The sequence below is a fragment of the Megascapheus bottae genome, chromosome 1 (assembly GCF_031878675.1).
Source record: "Megascapheus bottae isolate mThoBot1 chromosome 1, mThoBot2.hap1, whole genome shotgun sequence".
NCBI classification, from domain to species: domain Eukaryota; kingdom Metazoa; phylum Chordata; class Mammalia; order Rodentia; family Geomyidae; genus Megascapheus; species Megascapheus bottae.
Window position 1 is genome coordinate 41,098,295 of NC_143509.1, and position 25,144 is coordinate 41,123,438.

The 25,144-nt window shown below is 45.9% G+C and overlaps 1 protein-coding gene and 1 long non-coding RNA gene across 2 annotated transcripts in view; both read left to right on the plus strand.

Annotated features, from left to right (window-relative positions):
* Positions 1-25,144, plus strand: part of LOC150068989 (uncharacterized) — a 45,884-nt gene that overhangs the window by 12,281 nt on the left and 8,459 nt on the right. The window contains exon 2 of the long non-coding RNA XR_016535209.1: positions 3,173-3,280. This is a non-coding gene — a long non-coding RNA (uncharacterized LOC150068989). The remainder of the gene's footprint in view (positions 1-3,172; positions 3,281-25,144) is intronic.
* Sox2 (SRY-box transcription factor 2) lies at positions 190-1,552 on the plus strand. Its single transcript, XM_090342586.1, has one exon. The coding sequence runs from the start codon at positions 273-275 to the stop codon at positions 1,233-1,235; it is 963 nt and encodes a 320-aa protein (XP_090198712.1). The 5' UTR covers positions 190-272; the 3' UTR covers positions 1,236-1,552.

Consider the following 25,144-nt stretch of genomic DNA (forward strand, 5'->3'; position numbering starts at 1 on the left):
GAGGAGGAGGAGGGAAGCACTTTTTTTTTTCTTTTTGGATCTTGATTCCAGTTTGCTTCGCTCTCGCTCGCTCTCCCTCTCTCTTTTTTTCCCCCCCAATTTATTCTTCGTCTGATTCTGCTCGCGGAGCCCTGCGCTCTCGAATCCCCCCCACCCGCCTCCCCTCTCCTCTGCCACCCCCCCCCTCTTCCAAGCCCGCGGGGCCCCCCAAAGTCCCGGCCGGGCCCAGGGTCGGCGGCCGCCGGCGGGCCGGGCCCGCTCACAGCGCCCGCATGTACAACATGATGGAGACGGAGCTGAAGCCGCCGGGCCCGCAGCAAACTTCGGGGGGCGGCGGCGGCGGCGGCGGCAACGCCACGGCGGCGGCGGCGGGCGGCAACCAGAAGAACAGCCCGGACCGCGTCAAGCGGCCCATGAACGCCTTCATGGTGTGGTCCCGGGGGCAGCGGCGCAAGATGGCCCAGGAGAACCCCAAGATGCACAACTCGGAGATCAGCAAGCGCCTGGGCGCCGAGTGGAAACTTTTGTCGGAGACGGAGAAGCGGCCGTTCATCGACGAGGCCAAGCGGCTGCGCGCCCTCCACATGAAGGAGCACCCGGATTATAAATACCGGCCCCGGCGGAAAACCAAGACGCTCATGAAGAAGGATAAGTACACGCTGCCCGGAGGCCTGCTGGCCCCCGGCGGCAACAGCATGGCGAGCGGGGTCGGGGTGGGCGCCGGCCTGGGCGCGGGCGTGAACCAGCGCATGGACAGCTACGCGCACATGAACGGCTGGAGCAACGGCAGCTACAGCATGATGCAGGACCAGCTGGGCTACCCGCAGCACCCGGGCCTCAACGCGCACGGCGCCGCCCAGATGCAGCCCATGCACCGCTACGACGTGAGCGCCCTGCAGTACAACTCCATGACCAGCTCGCAGACCTACATGAACGGCTCGCCCACCTACAGCATGTCGTACTCGCAGCAGGGCACCCCGGGCATGGCGCTCGGCTCCATGGGCTCGGTGGTCAAGTCGGAGGCCAGCTCCAGCCCCCCCGTGGTTACCTCTTCCTCCCACTCCAGGGCGCCCTGCCAGGCCGGGGACCTCCGGGACATGATCAGCATGTACCTTCCCGGCGCCGAGGTGCCGGAGCCCGCCGCCCCCAGCAGACTGCACATGTCCCAACACTACCAGAGCGGCCCGGTGCCTGGCACGGGCATCAACGGCACACTGCCCCTCTCGCACATGTGAGGGCCGGACCGCGGACTGCAGCTAGGCGGGGGAGGATTTTCCAAGGAAAGCAGGGGATTTGACCCGGGAGGGGTGCCAGGAGGAGATGGAGAAACGGCATGGGAAGAAAAGAAAAACAATCCTGGTAACGCTCGGAAGAAACAAAACAAAAATAAAACAACAACAACAAATCTCATCACGTACAGCAGATGACAGCTGCAAAAGAGAAGAGCAATCCCATCCAAACTCACGCAAAACCCGCGAAGCCGACCAGAAAACTTTTATGAGAGATCCTGGACTTCTTTGGGAGGGGGGAGGACTATTTTTGTACAGAGAAAACCGGGGGTGGGTGAGTGGGGAGGGCGGGGGAACGGACCTTGTATAGATCTGGAGGAAAGAAAACTACGCAAAACTTTTTAAAAGTTCTAGTGTTACGGTAGGAGCTTTGCAGGAAATTTGCAAAAGTCTTTACCAATAATATTTAGAGCTAGTCTCCAAGCGACGAAAAAAATGTTTTAATATTTGCAAGCAACTTTTGTACAGTATTTATCGAGATAAACATGGCAATCAAAATGTCCATTGTTTATAAAGCTTGAGAATTTGCCAATATTTTTCGAGGACAGGCTTCTTGCTGAATTTTGAGTGTGCAGCTGAAATGTAGGGACAGTTGCAAACGTGGAAAGAAGAAAATTAAATCAGATTTGGACGTTTCAGTTGTTTAAAAGGTACAAAAGGAAGAAAAAAATAGAATAAGTACTGGCAAACCCATCTCCCTGGTCTTGTTTAAAAAGGCAAAAGTTTTAGATTGTACTAAATTTTTTTTAACTTACTGTTAAAAGCAAAGAAAAAATATGGCCATGCAGTTTGACATCATTGGTAATTTATAATAGCTTTTGTTCAATCCCACCTTTTCATTTTGTCCAGATTAAAAAACAAAACAACCTGAGATTACTGTGTTTGAAATATTTTCTTATGGTTTGTAATATTTCTGTAAATTTATTGTGATATTTTAAGGTTTCTCCCCCTTTATTTTCCGTAGTTGTATTTTAAAAGATTCGGCTCTGTATTATTTGAATCAGTCTGCCGAGAATCCATGTATATATGTGAACTAATACCATCCTTATAACAGGTACATTTTCAACTTCAGTTTTTACTCCATTATGCACAGTTTGAGATAAATAAATTTTTGAAATATGGATACTGAAAGTATGCTTGAGTCTTTCATTTATTTGGATAACACTGAGTAGACATGCCCTCTTGGGGAATTATATATACTGTGTTGAGTCATAAAAACAAAATGCCAAAGGTGGGGGGGGACCTGGGTCTTATCAACAACATGTGCGAATATTAACTGCAAGGAGGGATGACTGGGCGATATGCTGTGTACCCTTGGCAAAAAATTGAAATGAGTATGCCATTTCTAGAATAGAAACTAAACCCACCCCTTTCTTTTCTAAACAGCAAGGAATAAGCATGCTGGGACTTAGATTTAAACTGATTTGAAGCACTTGTTGCCAGAAAGGAGTCAGTTCTGAAATTTTTCCTCTAGCTTAGCAGATGGGGTATTGAGCCAGAGAAAAACCAGGTTGGCTAGCTTTGTTTTCATTTTCTTCAGGGCACAATGGCCCTTTGAAACCCGGTTAGCGGGGGAAAGGATGCTTCTTGTATTGGAATAATTGCAAAGTAGACGTAAGGCTCGGTGAGTGTTTGGATGGTTCTGGCCCTGCTATTGTCTGCGAGGAAACAAGTGGTTTGCTTCCTTTGTTCCTTGACTTCTTAAACTTTCTCCTCTACATTTTCCTGTTTAGGGACGAGGGAAAGCAAAGAAGGTCTTGCAAAAAACTCCCTGGCTTATCACGGATATAGTTCATATATATAAATATATATATATATTATTTATTTTCTTCCCCCCCTCCCCCTTTCTCTCCCTCCCTGAATTCCATTTCTTAAATTGGCAGCGCGGGTCCAAGCCTGTAGCCCCAAATCGGATAATCTCTGCAGCTGATAACAAGCAAAAGAGAAGCCAGGCAACAGCCATATTAAAGAAGAAAACAATCAACTCTGAGGTAGATATTTTACTTTGTGGTCTAATCACATTTGGACATGATTATGCTTTTGATCTCTTAACTGTTTTACTCCAGCGATTGGAGTCAGTGGAGGGGGGGGGTGGGGAAGGGACCCAAGATCAGGTTTGTTGTTTTCTTTTGCCCTGGGAAAGGTAAAGAAAGGCTATGGCTGTCTTGAATGAGAGAGGTAAATTGGGAGAAACGCCTTGGTCTTTGAATTAGCGATGCATCGGCCCTACAGGCAGCCCGCGTTTTGGCAAAGCCTGGGGGGAAACGTGTAACTGTGGTCAGGGACGTTTATTCTTCACTGCTTGCTTCGACCAAACTTCCCCTACCCAAAGGCACCGAGAACCAAGAGGTGGGCACTCTTAGGAGGGCAGATTTACTTCGCACAATATCTAGAGCTGGTCGTGTCAACTTAGTGCAACTTCGGAGAACTTGGAAGCCGCGGCGCTAGCCTAGAGTTACCCGCCGGCCCCACCGAGTTAGCTCATCTTCGGTTTGCACCGTTTCCAAGAAAAGTCTCGAGGTGTTTGCTAATGTGAGTTCTGGGGTGGACCTAGTGGGAGGGGAATCTCAGGTTTTCGGCATTTGTGTTTATTCCGGATGGCTTTTTTTCTAAATGTATATTGGGTTTTCGTCTTTCTCATCATTTCTAGGGTAATGGCAAGGGGCAGTTGTTATTCGGTTTCCCGATCGAAGCTAGGCATTCCCCTCCCCTAATTAATGCAGAGACTCTAAAAGAATTTCCCCCGGCCTGGTCAGCCATTGTAATGCATATAGGGATTATTCACGTGATAATGAGCACATTCGCCCGATCTGGCTCACATTGACGAATAAAAGAAACTTTGAATGAAGATCCAAAAGAACCGAGCTTCCAGAGTGGGGAGGATATTTTTGGAATTTGAGCCAATCAGTGATATAGAATGTGTATATTTGGGGGGGAGGGATATAGCAGAAATATATACAGGTTAAAGTAACTTTTACTAATATCCCCATTAAGAGAGCATGTGGGAGAGGTGAGGCTAAAAAGTAGCATTGTGACAAAATGTGCAACATTCAAATGTCTTATAAGAGGAAAGAGTAATATTTTGGGAAGCTGAATGAATTCAAATGATTGCCTCTCTATGTCCCAAACAAGGGATTTCTATTCCCCCTTACAGCCCTCCATATCTCCAAACCAAATAGTTGAAAAATATAGAGGTCAAAGTATTTGGTTTGCAAATATAAATGCTTTTGATAAACTAACTACATCTGAAGAAAATGATACATACCTCTTTGCCTCCTTTGATGGAATAGTTTCCCAAGATATGTCATTTCATGGCTACATTAATATTGCGTGTATAGTATTGTAACAGCATGATTTTCAAGGAGGGGAAGGCCATGAACTTGCCTGCAGACAGTTATCTTCTAGCACTGAGGACTGCAGTGTTCTGTTCTTTTTCTTGGGATGTTGTTCTGCTCAATGAAACCTTAATTTTCAGTGAAAGGGAGTGAATTTAAATGTTTCCTTAACCTACACACAGAGTAGAAATGTGCAAAAGGATGAGATTCTAGTCTATTCTCATTACATTTTTTTCCTCTCCTAGCACCCGCCCCCTCCATACTTTAAATAAAGAGCGTTAAAATATTTTGCTGAGCTGCAGTAGATTAGCAAGGCTGCTTTGCCAATACTGGGAAGCTGGTATTAACAGACCATCCCAGGGGAAAATGGCTCACATAAACCACTAAATGAATATTTGACAAGGGCTCATTCGGAGGTATTATTACTATAAATGTGTCCCTACTGGACTTTTCAAGGGTCAAAGAGCAATGCTTCAATTAATTATTTAGACTGCTAGTAGATTTGGTTGTAATAGCTGTACTTATTTCTGGAAACCCACACATTCTTGCAGGAGGAAAATCTCAGGAGAGTTTTCTCCATCATCAGTAACATCTTAGATTAAAAAATACAGAGAGCCCTTTACACACAGTCATGTTGGCTTTTTCCTAAACACTTTTTCTGGCCTGGGAAAGTTCCTTTTCTATTTTATGAACTATGAGGATTATTGTATGTTTGTTTGTTTGTTTAAAAGAAAAACAAGAACATGATAACTTATCGTAATTTTCAGATCATATTTTGGTTTAAATGGCAAACAAGACTATAATAACTTATCTTAATTTTCATATCACACCTGGCAAGGTCTTTTAGGGATTTGAAATGTGGAGGGGAAGAAGAGGATATTTACTTAACTTTTATCTTTTCTAAGTAGCCATGTCCCAGGGTTTCAGAGACCCAAGCAAGGCCCTGGATTTAGGAAGGGGAAGCATTCCTGTTTGCTCGTAAAATCCGGGCTTTAAAATAGAAGGTTCTACAGGCAGAATACCCCTAGTTGTTGTAACAAGAGTAGATCGGGGTGCTAGGTGATCCCTCCATCCCTTACATCCATTGGTCTGAATACTGCAAGGTGTAATGGGGGGGGGGAGTTGTATTTTTGCTGTGTCATAAGTTATTCCACAACCCTAGGTAAGATAGTAAGGGAGTGATTTTGAGAGTATGGTTCCTTGACAATAATATAAATTGAATAAGAGATAAGCTGGGGTGGGGGAGCAGTAATTACAAACCCAATTCATTCAGCTTTTCAGAACTTTTGTTATGGGAGCTCCATTGACGGGTTTTGAGCTGCCAGTTTATTCACATTAAAAGGAACTGATCAGCGCCTCAGGGGAACAAGAAATACTGCTTAACTGCGTAGTGATGGGGGTCTTCATTTAGAACCATCACAAGAAGAAAATTAAATAGTGCCTTTGTGTGCACAAGGTTTACTTTTCAACTGCTAATAGTTTATAGCTAACTGCTCTGAGATTGAAGTTGGACTGTGGTTTGATCGCCTGCTAGTTGACACTGCTTATTTATTTATTTATCTCTTGTAATTGAAAGAGCTTACACACACACACACACACACACACACACACACACACACACACACACACACACACAAGCCTATCTTCACATCTTGCTCTTGGGGAGTTTTGAAAAACAGGTCCTCATATTTTTCTTTGTGGAAGAAGTCCCCTTTGGCCATAAGCTCATTTAGCAAAGACTTGAGCTCACCCCCCCCCCCCACACACACACACCCGTTATTGCTTTAAAATCATTTGCATCTCTGTGGTTTTCAGCAACACATCCTAGCTCTCGGGCTAAGGTTTCTTTTCTGGCTGTAGCTAGGGTTGGAGATGGGGCTTGGTTTAATATTCTTTGCTTTCTTTTTCTTTTTTTAACCTAAATTGGAAGATGTCTGCGTGGATCTTCCTAGGAATCCTGTCTGTAAGGTGAATCCCTTAAAAGGGGGGAAGGTGAGAACATTCTAACCTTTACTATGAAAATCTGGATTAAGTTCAAAGGGAGGTCTAGATAAGAAGCAGAACGTGCCACATTCCAAAGACAGGGAAATTGCTCAAACCAGAGAATTGAGTTGATATGTCTCATAGATTTTTTCCCCCGCTTACTAAAAACTTTCCTGGAAACCTGAGGTCAAATGACCACCTCTTTTCCTTCTGAGGATCCTACTGTCTGGTTTCGCAATTCTTGGTTTTCATTTGTATATTTTGTTCCTGTGGCCTTTAGAAAATAATGAATCTGACGTTTTGGTTTTGATTGAAGGGACGTCTTTAGGGGAGAATGGAAACGGATTTCTCACGACAGACAACTGTCTTTCTGTAGCCATGTCCAGCTGTATTTTATTTTATATTTTGGTATAATGGTGATATTCTGATTCCTTGAGCGCTGTTCTCGGTGTCTTTTGCAAAGCAAATAGAAGGTCTTTTTATTTCGGACCGCAAAGCTATTTGCTGGCTCTTGGCATTTGGGCTACAGATGCTTGTGCCACTTTGCAAAGCAGTGTCAGGTGATTGCAAAGCTCACAGGCGGCATGGCTTCGCATTGCCCTGCCTGCTTGCTTGAGCACAACCAAGTGGGCACCGTTCTGGAAAGGTTTCCGCGTTGTGAACGATCCCTCGCCTCCCTCTCCCGGCTGCGGTGCGCGGCTGGGCTGGAGCGCGCCGGCCTCCCGCGGGTTGCCCTCGGGAAGCGAGCCGGGTGCCCAGTGCCCAGCGGGCCCGCAGGGCAGCTGGAGGCCGCCGTTGGCAGTCGCTCTGCCGGGAACCCGACGGCTCCCGGCCCCCAGGGGGCTCCCCAGGAAGACGCTACGTGAGTCTCCAGCTCTTTTTGCCCAGATTCTGCTGAAATCGCCCTGCGCGGCCCCACGTCGCCAAGTGCAGGACGTGTCCGAGGTTGCTGGGACGAGTCCTCTGTCTGCCCCCTGGGACCTCACGATCTCGAGGATGGCTTCCCATCACGGTCCACCCATGTCCTCCTTTCTTGTCACACACGCACCAGTCCTTTTTCAGGTCCCCCACCCCACCCCGTGTTTGTAGCTAAGCCCCAGCCTAGGCCCGGACCTGGGGGCGTGGAGTGCTGCCGGGCGGGTTGGGGTCCTGGGGATGGGAAGGGGGAGGCTGGCGGGCTTCCTTCTCTCCTTTGCAAAATAGGAGTCCTAGATAGTTCACCTTGGACAAGACAAGTGTAAAGTGCCCGGCACAGAATGCCTTCATTCCTAACCGGGACGCCTCTCACTGCCCAGCCAGGAGGAGGGCGACTGCAGGATCGCCATTCCCACCATCCAGAGCGAAACTGGTCCTTCCGCCCTTCCTTCCCTGGACAGTAAAATCGGCCCGGGGTGGGGGCTGGGGAATCACCCCTCGCACTTCTCCAGTGCCCTTTCTGGCCGAGGGCGGGCGGATGCAGGAAGTTGGCTGGCAAACTTACCACCCCTAGATGTCCTCCTGAAGGGAGGGAGCGGGGAGGGAACCTGGCATCCCGGGCCCGAGCCCGCCCCCGCCCCGCCGAAGGCAGAAAAATAATTACAGTATTAAAAGGAGCTGCGAATTCTTCCCGAGGGTTCTTATCGCCGGCGGCCAGGCCAGACGCGGGACCGGCCCCCACCCCCAGCTCTGACGTCAGGGCCTGCGGGGCCCGGGCAGGGACGCCCTGATTCCTTTGAGTATCCGGGAAAGGGCCAGCGCCAGGCTTGCGGGGCCAGGCGGATGGGGCCCCCCGGTGTCCAGAACCACCAGGGCCCGGCTAGACTCCCGACAGCCTCGAAGCCTAGCCACTTACCCAAGTAGCCGGACATCCAGGATCCCATGCCCCGTCAAGAAGTATATTTTCCAAGAGCACTTTTTACTCATCTGTACTTTCAGAGTTCTTTGATGAGGTACTGAGAATTTGTTAAGGGATCTGAACAAATGAATTCTGTGGTATTTGTGTTGGTCTGTTTTCAGATGCTTGACAGGTCACACTGAAAGCTTTCACTTAGCTTTATTTGACCCCGCGTGTAAGAAGCGATTTAAGATTTAAAGCACTTCCAAGAGTTTTTCTAGTTCTGCACTCAGCAAGAGTTGCTTCTGGCCTACCATTACTATGCCTTTGCCGTCTTTCTCTTCCACACCCAATATGTTGTATAGCTTTAAATCATCTTTTCAGAATCCAGTATTACTGAGAATTTCTTTGCACCTTGACTTAAATGGCAGATTAGAGACATTTGGTAGATGCAATGTAGATACAGTTATTTGTTGCATGCAGTAATATAGATGTATAATTTATGGATAGATGGATAAAATGATTTGTTGGTATAAAACATCTTGGTGTTCTGGAACATGCACTTCCCAGGATCTCTTTTTAATCTCCAAGTCCCTTTAACCCATCGAATTCCCTTCCACTGGGAAGAATTCTGGCAACTAGGCTTTATATTCTGATACTGGTCCAGGATCTCACCAAGTCACGAGTTAGCCAGAATTAGCCAATATTTTGCATGCATTCAGTTTAATAGTAACTCACATCTAGGTCGATTTGACTGTCACATTCAGCAGCCTAAATCTGGATGGTGGCACATCATAGTTTAATTAAATAGGAAGACTATGTAGCAAACCTGTATTTATTCAGAAGGTTCTCCCTTTTCTGTTTCCTCTTCCTTCCATCTCTGAGGAAGACACTTTAAAATCAAGTCTCCCTGTGAGAGTTTGTTTATTCCAACTTTTGTGAAACTAGACCAACATTCTCACGTCAGCTTTCCAAACACCCTCTCATCAGGTTTGTGAAATGATGCCAAAAAAAAAAAAATTCTTAGGCTCCCAAATAGCAAAATAAATGTGACCATATGGAGAGAAGACTTCATTGTTAGGAAATTGATTTGAATGTTTCGTTCACACTTCAGCCTCAGTGCTTCCTTCCCTACTCACTTTCTCCCTCATTACCTTCTGGTGCTTGGGTACCCTACCTCTAGGAGCAAGCCAGTTTCTCAACATTAATTATGAATGCAAAACTGGGGTCCTTTTGATCAAATAAATCAGGGACTAGTCTCTGGTGCATGTTTCTGTTTTTATTACCATGGAAACTTCTCACTATCCCATAAGCAGTACTATTTTACAAACTTATTATCTCCATAAAAACTATGGAGATACTTTCTTAATAGGAAAAAAAAATCAGGTAACCCCCCCCTCCCTCCGGAAGCCTTACAAGTGAATGATACAAAATATTTCATGGTTAGTCCTATGAGCTTCCAAGTTAGCTGCATATAAAGTATTTTAAGATTTTTTTTTTTTTTGGGCTGTCACTGGCTGGCAATACTCATGTTCTCTCTCTCTCTCTGTGGTTGTGTGTGTGTGTGTGTGTTGGTTTGAAAAGCAGGAAGAAATGTAATGAATTGAGTGCTGTCAGAGATGTCTTCTGTTTGAACAATCTGCGATGGGCTGAATGGCAGGGACTCCCTCATCCAGTGCAGGTGCAGTAGAGCTGGGGAAAGGGGGAGGGGCTCCCTCTGTTCTGTCAAAAAGCACCATTCTCCACAATAGACCACACACTGACAGCCAGCGTGACATCAACTCACACTTTCATACTTTTCCCCCTATCCATAGTTCTGAGTTCACAAAGTGGCCATACAGTAGCCCTGGTTAGGTTCCTTTAATGAACATTTTGTGGCTCCTATGGGCAACATTGAAATCTGCTGAGCCCTGGGAAGAACAAATAGATTTTTAATCGTGAGTTCCAAACCAAAAATGTATAGCTATAGATATGAAAAGTAAGCCGGTCTTTCCCCTCTTTCCCAACCCGCATGTTCACAAGCATTCCAGATGAGCGAGCTGTGATCTGAAAACTTTTGAGTTAAAAGTTCTTCTAAGATTACTTAGGCTCCAAGCTCCCTGTCTTCCATGTCCTGTGGGATCAAACAGGCAAGGAGAGAAAGCATGAATTTCATGTATTTATTTAAATTTAAAAGGACCTCTAGTATTTTATTATGCTGTATGAGAGGGCTAATCCTGCAAATGAACGGACATTAATCTTGTGGAGTGGAGTCCTGTCCCCTTTTGAATTGGTTTTTTACTGGGGCGAGGGGTGGGGGGGGGGAGAAGGGGGTTAGGAAAGGCGGCAACTGTTTTAAAACTCTAGACAAAGATGCGACCACCCTTTAGCTGCCCCACGGGTTCCAAGGGCCAGACCTTCCACGATTTCGTTGTGTGTGTGTGTGTGTGTGTGTGTGTGTGGTTTTTTTTTTTTTTTAAAAAAAAACAAAAACAAAAACACTTGTGTAAGCCCAGGCCTTGGTGCCTCAAGTTTTAAACAGAATTATTCAAGAAGGGGGACTTGCCTAGAGAAAAGATTCTAGTCAGCTTCTTCCCCCCTACCCCCATCCTCCTTGGGGGACTCCTCTCCCATCCCCACCCCCAATGTCTTCCTCTTGGATGTGAATACTTTAGAAGGATCAGGGAGAGGGGAGCAGAGGACTGAGCAGGCAAGGGTAGTTTCCTAAACCCCCAGCATATCCAGAGCTCAGGCCCTCTGTACCATTAGCTGACTTCTCCGGGAAACTCCCTGAAGCATGTCACAGAGGAAAATGAATTCGTATATGTATGTAGTAAACTCAGGTAGTCACATGCACTATCCAAACTCTTTTTTTTTTTAAATTAAAAATCTACTTTCTAGCAACCACCTTAGAAGAAACATGTTTATCAGCCATCTAAAGCATTTCCAGTGACTGGGGGACTGGAAGAGACCCGGCCCGACTAGAGTCTCTTCCAGTGCTGCAGAGTGAGCACTTGATGAGCAGGGTCAGGAAATGCGAAATTCTTTAAAACCTCAACACAGGAAGAGATCAGTGACTCGAAAGGCAAACCGGTGACCACAGCAACTGGCCTGGCGGCCCGCAGTGGGTACGCCTGTGGCGCCTACTGAAAGTCTAGGTAGGCCTAACTCGGGCGGCTAGCTCCTGAGTCTCGAACTGGCCGCCCGCGCGCCCGCTACTCGAGCCGGTATACACCCACAATTAATTTTTCTTATTAAAGCTTCTATTCTGTTCCCAAGGGGCGACTCAAACCTATTTAGATTTTCTTGCTTGGCTGCACAAATTTAAGTGGGCAAAGAGTTATAAACCTAATAACAGAGGGCAGGAGAGTGATTTGTGTGGAGGAGATGCATCTGAGGTGTGGGGTGCTGTCGGCATTCACCTCGGGACTGGCTGAGTCTCGGGAAAGGCACCACGCGCCACACCTACATTCCTAGCCCCTTGGCTGTACCTCGAGTCACCCAGCGGAAAGATGCCACCTCCTGGGGTTGTCTTACCAACCCCGCCCAGAAAGGCGGACTTCTCTGAGTATCCCAAACCAGGCAACTTGCAGGAATCAGGCAAGGTTTGCCCTGTTTGGGACTAATTGAGAATAATTAACACTGGGGACCGTTAATCACCATTTTCCTGCTCTCTCCCTTTTGGGTCTGCGGCAACGTCTGCCTCGTTTGTTCCCGTTGCCAACAGCGGGTGGGTTTGCTGAGGAAAGTAAAGACATCCTGGTTGGTTGCTGTCACCCAGTTCGACTGTACTTTTTTAACACACACACACACACACACACACACACGCACACACACAACGCTCGCATATTGTTTGATTACTAATTCGAGTTAATATGATCTTTATGGCAACATAACAGTGGATAATTGGCCTTTTTTTCTGAACAACAATGTAAATCACAATCGCTTTATTATTTAATAACGTCAAACGCTTCGTTGGATTGGCCCCGGCGGAGGAGACCTTTTCTTTCTATACAGTGTTGAGGAGGAAGAACAATGAAGATGTAATTGTGGAGATTTCATAAGTTGGCGCTCATAAATGAACAGCTTCGATATGGAAGTTCTAGCAGATGTGGGCTCTACCCACTGTCGGAGCCCCCCCCCAAGTCTACATTCTATTGGAAGGTTTTTTTGGGGGGGGGTTCTGGTAATGGTGGTGGTGGTCCTCAAATCCTAGCAACCATCTAAAGTTTCCAGCAGTAATTAGAGATTTTATTGGCCTTGCTCCTCAGCCCTTTATATTGCCGATTGAGCATTAAGGCATTAAAACCACACACCAAAATTGGCGCAATAGCCAGATAGCCTCTCAGTCATTTCGGTTGTTGGACACAAACAGCAAGGACTTGGGTTTTGTTTTTTTTCTTTTTTGCTTTATTTTCTGTCTTATTTGGGTTTTGAGGGTTGTTTAAAAACAACAACAAACAAACACCAAATCTGAGCCCTGAACCGTACTGGTCTTAGGCCGAGTTTTTGCAACCTATTGTTTTGCAAATGATTGGAAGATCAAACCAACCCTTGAGACCCCCGCCCCACCAACGGTAGCCATACAGACAGAAGGAGGAAGGTCTTGCCTCTCTGCCTGCAAGAAGTAACCCCAACCCCAACCCAGTCCCACAGTTCGAATGGCATTCTTCAGGATGGCTTTTGTGGCTACTGGAGGGCCGGCTATTTCTGGTTCTTCAGACTTTTTCCAATGGAAAAGCCCCCCCCCCGCCCCCATTTGGAATTTGGGTCAAGGAGAGAGACTCAGAGCCTACAGCACTTTTGTTTCTGCTTGTGCCCAGGTCTCCATTTTATTGAACTTCCCATGCCTGTTGGGAAGCAGAATAAGTCACTCCCCCTCCCCTTTTTCTAACAGGAGGTGCGAAACGCTTCGCCCGCACACGCCCCGTGGAGCCCCCCTCAGCCCCCATCCCCTCCTCCACCACCTTGCAGCTAATCAGATCTGAATGGGCACGCTTCCCCTTCACGACTGCCACCCGCATATTTTTTTGAAAATCATTTTGACCATTCTTCCAGCCATGTCTGCCTATTTTGGGTGGGGGGGGGGCTTCTTGTCACTTTCCAATTGCTTCCAGTTCCACGCATCATTTTCCGTTCTGGGAATTTAAAATAATGAAAGGGCCTGGAATTGAGAAGGCTCGCGGTGGATTATCAGAACGAATCTGGCCACACTTCCCTGTTTAAAATATATATATATATATATATATATATATATATATATATATATATATATTACCAGAAGAAGTGCATTTGGGAAAGTTTTGAGGTCGTGAGTTGGGCGCTGTGTGGTTCTTTTGCATGGCTCTCCTGGCCTCCCCTGCCCCGCAGGACAATGCCGGCTTTGAGGCTGGAGGGGGGGGGGACAGCAGGGGACTGGAGGCCTGGGCAGGCTCCCTCCAAGAGGCCCGCAGCTGGGGAGCCCCAGGCCGAGAGGCGGGCCACTCAGGAAGCAAAACCCTCCAATACCACTCTCCCCCCCCCCAGCAGATTTCACCTTTTGTCTATGCCCCGCTCTGTCCCTGGGGAACACCCCCCCACACACACACACCCCAAATACCCCCAGCCAGGGACTCTGCATTACTTTTTAGTTTGGGTGTCTCTCTCCCAAGAGAATCCCAGTCCCCTCACCATCTAGGAGAGAACCTCTGGGGTCAGCAGAGTGGTGGAAACGGTCGTCTGATGTTTCAAAACGTCTACCAAACCGAGTGTCAGGACCACGTGCTGTGCCTTCGAAAAGCAGCGGCGGGCCCGGGCTTTCAGAGGTGCGGCAAGCCGCGGGGGCCGGCGTGCGGGGCGCGCTGGAAGCACCAGCGGGAGACCGGGGGACCCGGCGCTGCGCCGTCCGTCCCGCCGCGGCGCGCCCGGGGAGGCGAAGCATCGAGAGCGTGTTTGATCGGGGACTGCTTGCGTCGTCAACTTTCTGCTTTTATTTGTTTGTTTGGAATCTCATATTTAGCCAGCCAGGACGGTGGCGGGCGGCGAGGGAGAAAGGAAGGGATGGAGGAGGGGGCTTGGTGCTAACCACACCCCTTCCTAATGAGTTAATTTCCATATTTGCGTTCTCCCGCATCTAGCACCCCCCCCCCTTCTTCCGGACGCTCTGGTGCCGTCGCGCGTCTCCACGGCGCAGACACCTCCACTACTTTGCCTTGAAACAAAACCAAACAGAACAAAAAGCTCACGGTAAGAGCGGAAAATTGGTCTATTGATAACGTTCCCCGCGAGCGTTGATCTTGGCACCCCCCCCTCCTCGTCCCCAGCCGCCCGTTAATCCCCACCCCCCAAAATGGGTCGCGCACCGATCGCCCAGGGCTGGGCGACACTGCAGGCAGACAGCAGACACAACTGCCGTCGCCCCCCCCCCCGCCTTTCCCCGCCTCCAGCTGTCCCACCCGCCCGCAGCTTTCTTTAGGCCCCCACTCGAGACTTGGCCCTCCACCCCCAAGGTGAGGGCATGGAGATCGGGGTCGGCACTGGAAGGGGAGAAACGACCCCCCCTCCCCTACACACCCCCCCCGCAAGGGAGGGGACCCAAAGTGAAAGTTCCCAACCACCTGTGCCGTGGGCGCCGAGCCCGGCCGGGCCGCGCGCGCGCGCAGGGACGCTCCCTGCGCGGGGTGTGTGGAAAATGAGGTCAGGGCGTCTACCTTCGCGAGGCGCTTGAAAGTTCTGGCAGCAAGAGCTCGGGAGTTTGGGGGACGAGCTGTCGGTGAAAGGAACTCAAAGCAGCGGGATTCCTCTACTTCTCACCTGGTTCCCTGCACGCGATGTGGAGATTCCGCTTTCCTAAACTGGCAGAAGGAACGACCTTCCGCGCTCCTATCCTACCCTCACCCCCTGGGGACCTGGGGGGGACGCCGAGTGCCTTAGGATTTGGGCTCCCACCTGAGCATCCCCATAGCACGCTGGGTCAATTGCGAGCTGTAGCAATATCAAAGTGAACTATCCCAAGTCACTCCGGCCTGGAAAGCCGGGAAGAGCTTAAGCAGCTTGCTTTAATGATGATTAGTAGCTCGGCGAGGGGCGCGGACAGCAAACACCCCGCAGGTGTGTGCCCCAACTCCGCCATCCGGACTTGAATGTAGATTGCTCTGGCGAGCGTTTGATCGGCCTTTTGAAACACTTTACAATTGCCTGTGACGAACGGCCACTCTCAGTTTTTCTCTGGGTAATGCCTGGAGGGTAAGTCCTTAGGGCTTTTAAAAATCTCTAGTATATTAAAAGGAAAAAACGTTCGATTTTAGTTTAGACCTCATCCACTTCTTTTAACAAGCACCACCCAAGCCTGTCAGTACTTAATGACAGGTACCTGTTACCATCGCTGACCTTCTAGAAGCTATGTGGACAGGTGTATTTCCTCTCTGTATTAATAACTTCATTTTTCTTTTTATCAGGTGTATGTATGTACACTCCATATTCACCAAAATGACACATGTGTGCATTTTCTTTAGTTCCAAAGGGCACTTCCTTTTGGTAGAAGCGTGTATGGATGTTTACTCTAAGTGCCTTATTATTATTATTATTATTATTATTATTGCTGTCCTTGTTTATTTGTGTCTTATTTAATACCTTCTCAGTTCTCTCTAAATTATATCCACATAGGGAGAAGTTTAACTTAAGCACTAGAGTTTTCCATAGGAAAAATGCTAAAATTTAATACACACACACACAATTTCACACCAACCTCCAACACCAAAATGAAAAAAAAAAGTCATGCTGTCCAACCTTTAATATTTACTTAGAGAGTGTTGACATAAGGGGAGGAAAATGAACTTTTGTCTGAAACATACAACAAGCGGCACTTTGATTTCATAAAATAAATGTCAACAATCGCAAGGGCTTATCAAACCAGGGTGGGGGTGGAAAGGCATTGAATTAAAGGCCCTATTCTGCCACTTCAGACTACAAAGGGTTACACATCAATAAGTGCAGAATTTGCTTCTTGCAAAAGTTTTCTCAGTGCTTTCTAAGTCGCAACAGGGGAGGGGGAAAGCTGTCCTTTACTCTCCAGTTCTGGGCAGTACCAAGGGACTCTTCGCTTTGGCCCGCAGAAGAGAGGCCTTTCAACAGCAGCCCCCTTTGTTCTCCTGATCTCTTTCCCAATTTCAAGCTTCACTTGCACATCCCAAGTTTGTGTGTTAATGACGCTATTACCATCTGGCTCGCCCTACTTTCCAAAAGATATAAATCTCCCAGCCCCATTGCCTGCATTATTATTTAAGTGCCACCATAGCCAGAAGAAAAACATGCTTTCAAAGCTGCAGATTCTCCTGCACTGACTGCCCCGGCCTGCCGTGGCTCTTCCACTAGATTTACACACTGTACATTGGGGGTAGGACTCTGTACATTGTAGGACACCATACACTGGGGAGCTTCACTACCCTCCCAGCCAAATACCAGCTGCCCCCCCCCAGCCAAACACCACTTCTTCCTTGGTGGAAGAAAGGCTTGAGGTGAATTTCCTCTGAAAACATTTTTATTTTCTTTTTGCTTTATTTGAAGCAAGCCGAATACCAATGCCAACATACTTTTGCAGACTTTTGCTTCTTTTGTCTCTCAGGTTTCTTGAACTACCAGAGCAACCTCTACACTTCGGAGACTTGCTCTTCTTCAGCCTCATTTCAGTAAGGACATAGATAGAAGATTTGTCTCCCAATGAGAATAAGAGGCTGGGTGAGGAGAGATAAAGTCTAGGAAGCTACTCTGAAGAGCTTGGGTTGTCCTTTCAAAATTCTGAGTTTTAACTGCCTGCATAAATGCACACCATATAATTTACACACTCCTAACTGTACCTCTAAATCCACCTCTCTCTTCGATTCTTTGCCTGGGCAAAGTAATCAGTGATTTGCGTGTTTTGAGCACAAAAGCTGAGAAAATACAACAAAAGGAGTTGGGCTGACTCCATTTATCTGGCCAGGTCCCAGTGAATAGAGGAGAGGAGAGTCAGCCTCTCAACGCATGGGCTTTGGGTTTAGGTTCTTCGCTGATTCTGAACAGTTAATTCTCCCTTTGCAGGCTCTGAACGGCTTGTGCTTATGAACCATCATCTGAGCGCATCCTCTGGTAGTAGGTTCATAGAGGTGAGCCGAGCTGGAAGGGAATGGACATTACCTGCAGATTTCTAAGAGAAGCTGTTCAAACCAGCAGATTTGAGCGTTCCTCTGCCCACCAACTGCACACCTTGAAAAGAAAATCTTACCAGACAGGAGAAAGCATCTTTGAGGAAAAATAGATCCTTGAGAGATGAACACACACACACACACACACACACACACACACACACACACGCACGCACGCACGAGCGTGCGCGCGCGCGCGCACTTACTATATATTCCTAATACTTTGCATGAACAGTGCCCAAAACAGTGATTAATGTAGATCATACTGGTATAATTGTTTGCATGCAAAAGCCACCATTTTTATTTCCAGTTCATTTTCCTGCTTTTTATTTTTTCTTTCCCCACTTGGAGGGAAACGGGGGAAAAAATGATCTTGTTTAGAAATTTGTATTCCTATTTTTTCCTTTGGAGAACATTATCGAGTTGATATGAACAAATTGCAGAGGATATACCATTTAAGTAAGATGCACTTTTAATCACTCATCATTAAAATGGTTATGTTAAATATACTCAATTACATGCATGACTTAACTCTAACAGTACTTCCTATTCTCCCAGCTGCTCACGTAGTCCTTAACGATAGTCTGTGGTAGAAACTTGATTATGCTGAATCCATTTCATCAGCCTAATTAACGCCTCACTGTGGTCCTGGGGTCTGAATGAACCTTTTACTGTCATTTGAGGTTAAAGGCAGTGTTGGAATGTTGAAATGTTTCTTTCTTTCTTTCTTTCTTTCTTTCTTTCTTTCTTTCTTTCTTTCTTTCTTTCTTTCTTTCTTAGTTACTCACAGGATACTTTAGGATTGCACTAACCAAAGTAGATAGGCAGACTGTAAACCATGAAAAAACTTTTCAAATGGTGGGGGGGCAATGAGATTAGTTCTTTATCCGTATTTTCACACCATGTTTATTTGTTTTTCATTCCATGGGGAAGCTCCAAATATTTAGTAAAATACAAAGTATCACCTCATTATTATATCTTAAAACTGCCCTGAAAAGTTGAAAATAGATTTACAACCAGCGGCTGAATTCATTCCTTTTTACTCACCAAAGGTTTCTCTCTTCTCCCTCCCTCCCTCCCTCCTTTCCTCCCTCCCCTTTTCCTCTCCCACAACTTTTAGAAGAAGGTCCTCTTGCATTTCAGCTTTCATCTTTTACAAGGAAGAACTCCTGGCCCGAATTCATAAGAAACTCTAATCACCTCCCAAACGGGTGACTCCATTGGGTCTTTTCAGGTGTAAATTCCCTTCTGAATACATTTCAACCTCACTGACCCCTGCCTCTGCCACCCCAGCCCCAGCAGAGTTGCAGCTAACGGGCACCCTAACTACTGACAGGGCAGACAGGGGTCGAATTTCCCCACCCCCACCCCTCAAACAAGACCAACAAGTGCCTGTATAGCCTCTGAGGGAAGTCCTGAGAAACATCCACGCCCAAGGAGACACCTTTTCACTTTCTTTGTTGTTTTGCTTTGCTTTTTTTGTTTGCTTTTTTAATTTTTAGTTTTTGCTGGTCCTTGGGTTTGAATTCCAGGTCATGCACTTCCTAAGCAAATACTTTACCAGTGAAGCCAGCCAAGGAATCACTTTTTTAATGTGTGTGTGTGGGGGGGGGTGGGGGGTGCTTGGCCTTGTGTCCAGGGCGTGAGTCCTGTCCTTGAGCTTTTGTACGGAAGACTGGTGGCTCTACCACTTGAGCCACAGCTTCACTTCTGGCTTTTTGGTGGTTCCTTGCAGATAAAAATCTCATTCACTTTTCTGCCCAGAATGGTTTTGATTCTTAATCCTTAGATCTCAGACTCCTGAGTAGCTAGGATTACATTTTCTTGGGAGTCAAGGAAAGGAAGAAGGCTGGGATATAGCTCAGTGGCTACATTCTGGGTTCAATCACCTGTATCAAAAAACCAACCAAACAAAAAAGACAAATAAAATATACAGTTAAAAAAAGAACAAAGAGGAAGAAAACAAAAGATGGACATATGTCTTTGGTCCCTAACTCTTACAAGTGAAATGTGATAATTTTCCTTTATTTTGAATGTCCAAGCACAAACAGTTCACCTCAGCAAAACTAGATCCTGCATATTGGGGTTCCGGATTTCAGATTGATAACTAAGTTGCCACCTTGAAACTTTGTGCTTGTTATGCTAGTGTGCAAGTCAGTAGCAAGGGTCTGATTTTAGGGCTGCAAATTCATTTTATATAGTGCCTTATATATGATAGACATTACAAAAGAAACAAATACACCAGAAATGGTGGCACAATTCTCTTCTGGAAAACACTCTGGCCATTTAAACACATCAGTGAGATGGATAGCTTTTCATTTGTTTGTTTTCCCAGTCCTGGGGCTTGAACTCAGGGTCTGGGCATGGTCCCTGAGCTTCTTTTGTTCAAGGCTAGCACTCTTTCACTTGAGCCACAGAACTACTTCTGGCTTTTTCTGTTTATGTGGTACTGAGGAGTCGAACCCAGGGCTTCATGCATGCTAGGCAAGCGCTCTACCACTAAACCACATTACCAGTCCCCAAATATGTTTGTAAAATTAAGCTGGGAGCAGCTGGGCTCAGGGAGCTGGGTAATAAGGCAGTTGCTGATGGTTAGATGCTCTTACAGCCTTGGTGACACATATCTGCAATCCCAGAAATGGAGACGTTGAAGGTGGAGGCAGGAAGATCGAAAGTTCAAGGCCACCCTTTGGGCTGCTTTGGGAGATCTTTTGTTTATAATAATAATAATAATAATAATAATAATAATAATAATAGTGCTCGGGAGCCAGGAATTTGGCCTAGTGGTAGAGTGCTTGCCTAGCATGCATGAAGACCTGGGTTCGATTTCTCGGTACCACATACATAGAAAAAAGCCAGAAGTGGTGCTGTGACTCAGGTGGCAGAGTTCTACCCTTGAGAAAGCCCAAGAACAGTGCTCAGGCCCAGAGCTCAAGGCCCAGGACTGGCGAAAAATAAATAAATAAATAAAATAATGCTCTTACAAATTCACCTTTTCCCTCAGCCAGGGATGAGATTCAGTCAGTTTTGATTATTGTGAACAAAGCAAATTTGCACTCATTAAATGTCCAAGAAGAAATTTCCTCCCATCAGTTGTTGCTGAAGGGTTGTTCCCTGTCTGGTACCACATTGCCTAATTTTTTATTTCTTCCTCGCGGATCCTGGGACTTGAACTCAGGGCTGGGGTGCTGTCCCTGAGTCTCTTGGTGCTCAAGGCTAGTGCTCTACCACTTGAGCCACAGTGCCACTTCTGACTTTTTCTGAGCAGATTTTTGGAAATGAGGGTCTCATGGACTTTCCTGCCTGAATGCTGATCATGAGATCTCAGCCTCCTGAATAGCTCAGATTAGAGGTGTGAGCTCCTCGTGCCTGGCTGTGCATCTAGTTCTTACCTCCCCTTCCCGGTTCTCCTCCACAACAACACTAGTTTCTGAAATAAGTAGCTTGGCTCTCTGGATGGGCCTCTTCTGTGTGGCACAGGTTCCAAATGCCAGCTTGCAGCTGTGAGGAAGTTCTGAGTTACAATAGCAGGTATACTGTTTCCTTCGCCATACTTGGGACTAAATTGGAGTTGCTAAGAAATCATCATAATATACTGAGTTGGAGAGTTTTAAATCTTATCGAATGAGGCTGCTTTTAAGTGCATTGTTTTCATTTGTGTGTTTATTTGTTTTGCCAGTTCTGGGGCTTGAACTTAGGGCCTGTGCACTGTCTCTGAACCTCTTTGTGCTCAAGGCTCTACCACGTAAGCCGCAGCACCATTTCCAGCATTTTCTGAATAGTTTATTGGAGATAAGAGTCTCATGGACTTTCCTGTCCAGCCTGGCTCCATACACCTTGATCCTCACATCTCAGTTTCCTGAATAGCTAGGATTACAGGCCTGAGCCATGGGCATTTTCCTTTTTTATTTCATTTTATTTTATGTAACATCCCAAGTTGTCCTGTTTTCTTCCAGAGCCCAATACAAGCAATTTACCTGACTTGATGCAGTTCCGAAGTAGTAACAATTGAGCTAATTAATGGTGATATTCCTTCATTCAGACCAAAACATTTAGTGATGGTCAGTGTGGAAAATGAGAGGCTCAAACAGCCTTAATTTTAGAAAAGACGAGCGTCATATATCCATTATCTGACATTTATTAACTGACTTGGTGTCAGCAGTGTGTGACAGCCTGATCCTCCCTCCTGAGAATTGTTCTTCTTGTTGATGCACTGTGTGGGCACAGGGTGATTGTAATATGTACCATGAGCCTCTCTTTCAGAGAAAATTCATTAATTAAAGGATAGTTTGACTTGCAGTAAGTATATAAGTCATTTATAGCATGCCAGGGCTTTCTTACTAAGGTTTGTGTTTATCACAGCAAACGATCACACTATACTTACCTACCTCAAGAAGCAGATTACAGAATAAGTCCACCCAGTAATACCATTTTTGTTTTTGCTGGCTCTAAGACTTGAACTCAGGGCCCTGAGCTCTCATTTGGCTTTTTTTTTTTTAATTCAAAGCTGGTGTTCTGCCCCTTGAGCCACACAGCCCTTCATTCTGGCCTTGATTGGAGATAAAACTTGACTAGATTTGTCTGCCCAGGCTAGTTTCATACTTTGACAATCAGATCTCAGCTTCCTTAGTCTCTAGGATTACAGATGTGAGCCACCAGCATCTGGCTCTAGTAATACTTTTTAAGTTCTCTATAAAATAAGCTTTCAGTAAATAGAAATAGAATATAGACATGGATATATTTTCTTACACAACGTAGCATCAATTGTGTTTGATACACTGTTAAGGTGGGCTGAGAGTGTCACAAAAAGCAGAGACATAAAGAGGAGAATTGGCTTGCTGAAGTTGTATGAATTTGTGAAGTTTATGCTTAGTTGTGCTCTATTATTTCTGAGCTGAAGAATTTCCATGCTCCAGTGATTCTAATTGTGTTGCTAGAGATGTTCTAGAGCTTCTAAGGGCAGACTTGAAACTTGTTTGGACCTTCAGTTTCAGATTTCAGCTTCAAAATCCAAACCCACATTTTTCGTTGGTTTGAAAAAACAAAATATCCGATTTGAAATTCGGTTATGAACTCTATGACAGCAAACAAACTTAGAGGAGCTTAGCAATAGCTTTAATTGATTGGGCATTGTAAACATGCATGGAAGTATAACAATGAAATGCTCTCCTGTAGAACTAATATAAGCTAACATTTTTTTATAAAGGAGAGAGGGATAGAGAAATAGCTTTGAATCACATATTCCAACACATTGACTTTTACACTTGTCTTTGAAAGAAAAAAGGGAATACCTGGTATGTATCATGAGAACGGCTGATTCTAATACCTCAGTCATTCTCAGTGGTGCAGTCTTAGCAATTCAGAGGCCATGAAAACTAAAGCCACTGGAGTCGTCTGGTCTTATGTCATCCCAACAGCACATTTTTCAAACTCAGAAATGCCAGATCGTGTTATTTCTGTGGCCAGTGCTTGCTTAGGATCTGTGACAGCTGAGTTTTCCTATCGATTATGTGACAGTGTAGTTCATTTTAGAGTTTGTGGAAATGACAAAAAGCCTCCAGCCGAGCAAGAAGATCCTTGATTTGGATGCTGTGTATGTGAACATACAAATCATAATTCACACTGGAAAAGTAGAAGAGTGAATTAAATTTTGAACACAAACTTTTGAAACTACAGGGCTTTCCTTGGGTGGCTGTGAATGGCCATTTCATTTGAAGCCTGTGATTGATTACTCAATTTATAAAGTGTGCAAGAAATTTTTATGTACTAAATTCACACTTAGATCCATGCATATGTTTAAAGTTGGTCTGAATTTTAAAACACAAAGAGTCCATAATATGACAGAAAAATAAGAGAGTACTATTTTGTGAATCTATATATGCTGATAGAAGCTGCAACCACTTTCAAGACCCTTTTCAGATTTAAATTCTTAAATGAATTCTTGAGTGAATTTTTTAATATGCATTCCTTCTTATAAACTATTCATATAAAAATATCACTTTTGTCATGTACACCAATTCCTAATAATTGCACATCAATTCCTCTCTGATAGAATCTAGGGTAGTAAACACAAATGACTTAAGTCCAACACATCCTAAGAGTCCAGGATTTTAAACAAAAGAAAACCAGGGTAATATGACAGTAAATCAGGAGGTAAATTGAGAGCATTGACTTTCATGCCCAGAATGGTTAATTGGCAGCGGAAAAGAGAGAAACTTCCATTGCAGTGACAAGGAGAAAAGAGCCAGAGCCCTAGTCTGGGACAGCAGGCTGGTTACACTGCAGTCTGGCATTGAACTCAGACCAGCCTGCCTTGTTGGAGAGGTGACACACAATGGGAAAACTGCACGCGACTGTGGAGTGTACCCACCCAGCTTACTCCATAGCAAGTCTTCTTTGCCTCAGCTTATTGATGGCCTGAAAGCCAGCCAGCATCATTCTCTTCATTGTGTCAGCCTGAATTTATGGCTAGCAATAATATTGCAATGTCATTTCATTGTCAGGTATTTGAATTTGGGGATTAGGAAACTGGAAGTGGGAGAGGACTGCCCTGTGATCTGCTCTTCATTTAAACAAGGATCCAGGCAGGCCAAATGAGGAAAAGGAGTGTTCATCCACCACAGTGATCCCCTGTGCACAGTGTGGAGGGAGGAAAATTGGTTCCGTGTACAACGCTCTTCCCTACTCTCTGGGTTCTCACAACTCTGTTATGGCTGACTGTGGCTGTACCGTGTGTGTGTGTGTGTGTGTGTGTGTGTGTGTGGTGTGAAAGAGTCCTCAAGATGCTGCCCACTGACCCACACAGACACCTCACATCCCTTAGCAGTTAATGAGCTAAGGCTCATAATTCACTCGAGCAACCTGGAACGGAGGCCCTGAAGTCCTTAAATTCTTTCTTTTTCTCTATGTGTTCTGTTTATGGACATGGATAACTGAAATGCCAAAGAAGGCCCCAGAGTTGACACTTGAGCCTTTCTGTCCCGCCTCTGCCCTTCCTCCTAGGACTAGGAGCTGTGACAGCCATGACATAGGCCTCTCCTTTCAGTAGGACAGCTGGAGCAGCTTCTGCACCCCATCCCCCTCTTCTGACAATTATTAAAAATGCAATACAAAAGCCATAGCCTCCAATTCCACCTACTCAAGAGACTGAGATCTAGAGGACAGGAGATCCAGGCCAACCCAGGCCAAAAGTAACCAGCAATAGCAGGTTCACAGGCTCACACCTGTAATCCTGGTTACTCAGGAGGCTGAGATAGAAGGATGAAGGTTCAAACCCAGTCCTGTCAGGAAAGGTTACGAGGTTCTTCTTTCCATTTAACCACATACTCACAAAAAAGCCAAAAGTGGAGCTGTGGCTCAAGTGGTAGAGGACCATACTTGATGAAAAAGCTAAAGGACAGCACCTAGTTCTAAGTTTAAGTCCCAGTACTGACTTTGAAACAACAACAAAACAGCTAACGCAAGGCTAGAAGCATAGCTCACATGGTAAAGTGTTCACAAGTTCAAGGCCCTGAGTTCAAATCCCACCAACCCCTAACAAAGAAAAATACAGGCACTGGTAGCTCTATCTGTAACCTTAGCTCT

Excerpts from the sequence above, each read along its gene's own strand:
- Sox2 (XM_090342586.1), top strand. The coding sequence starts at position 273 with ATGTACAACATGATGGAGACGGAGCTGAAGCCGCCGGGCCCGCAGCAA.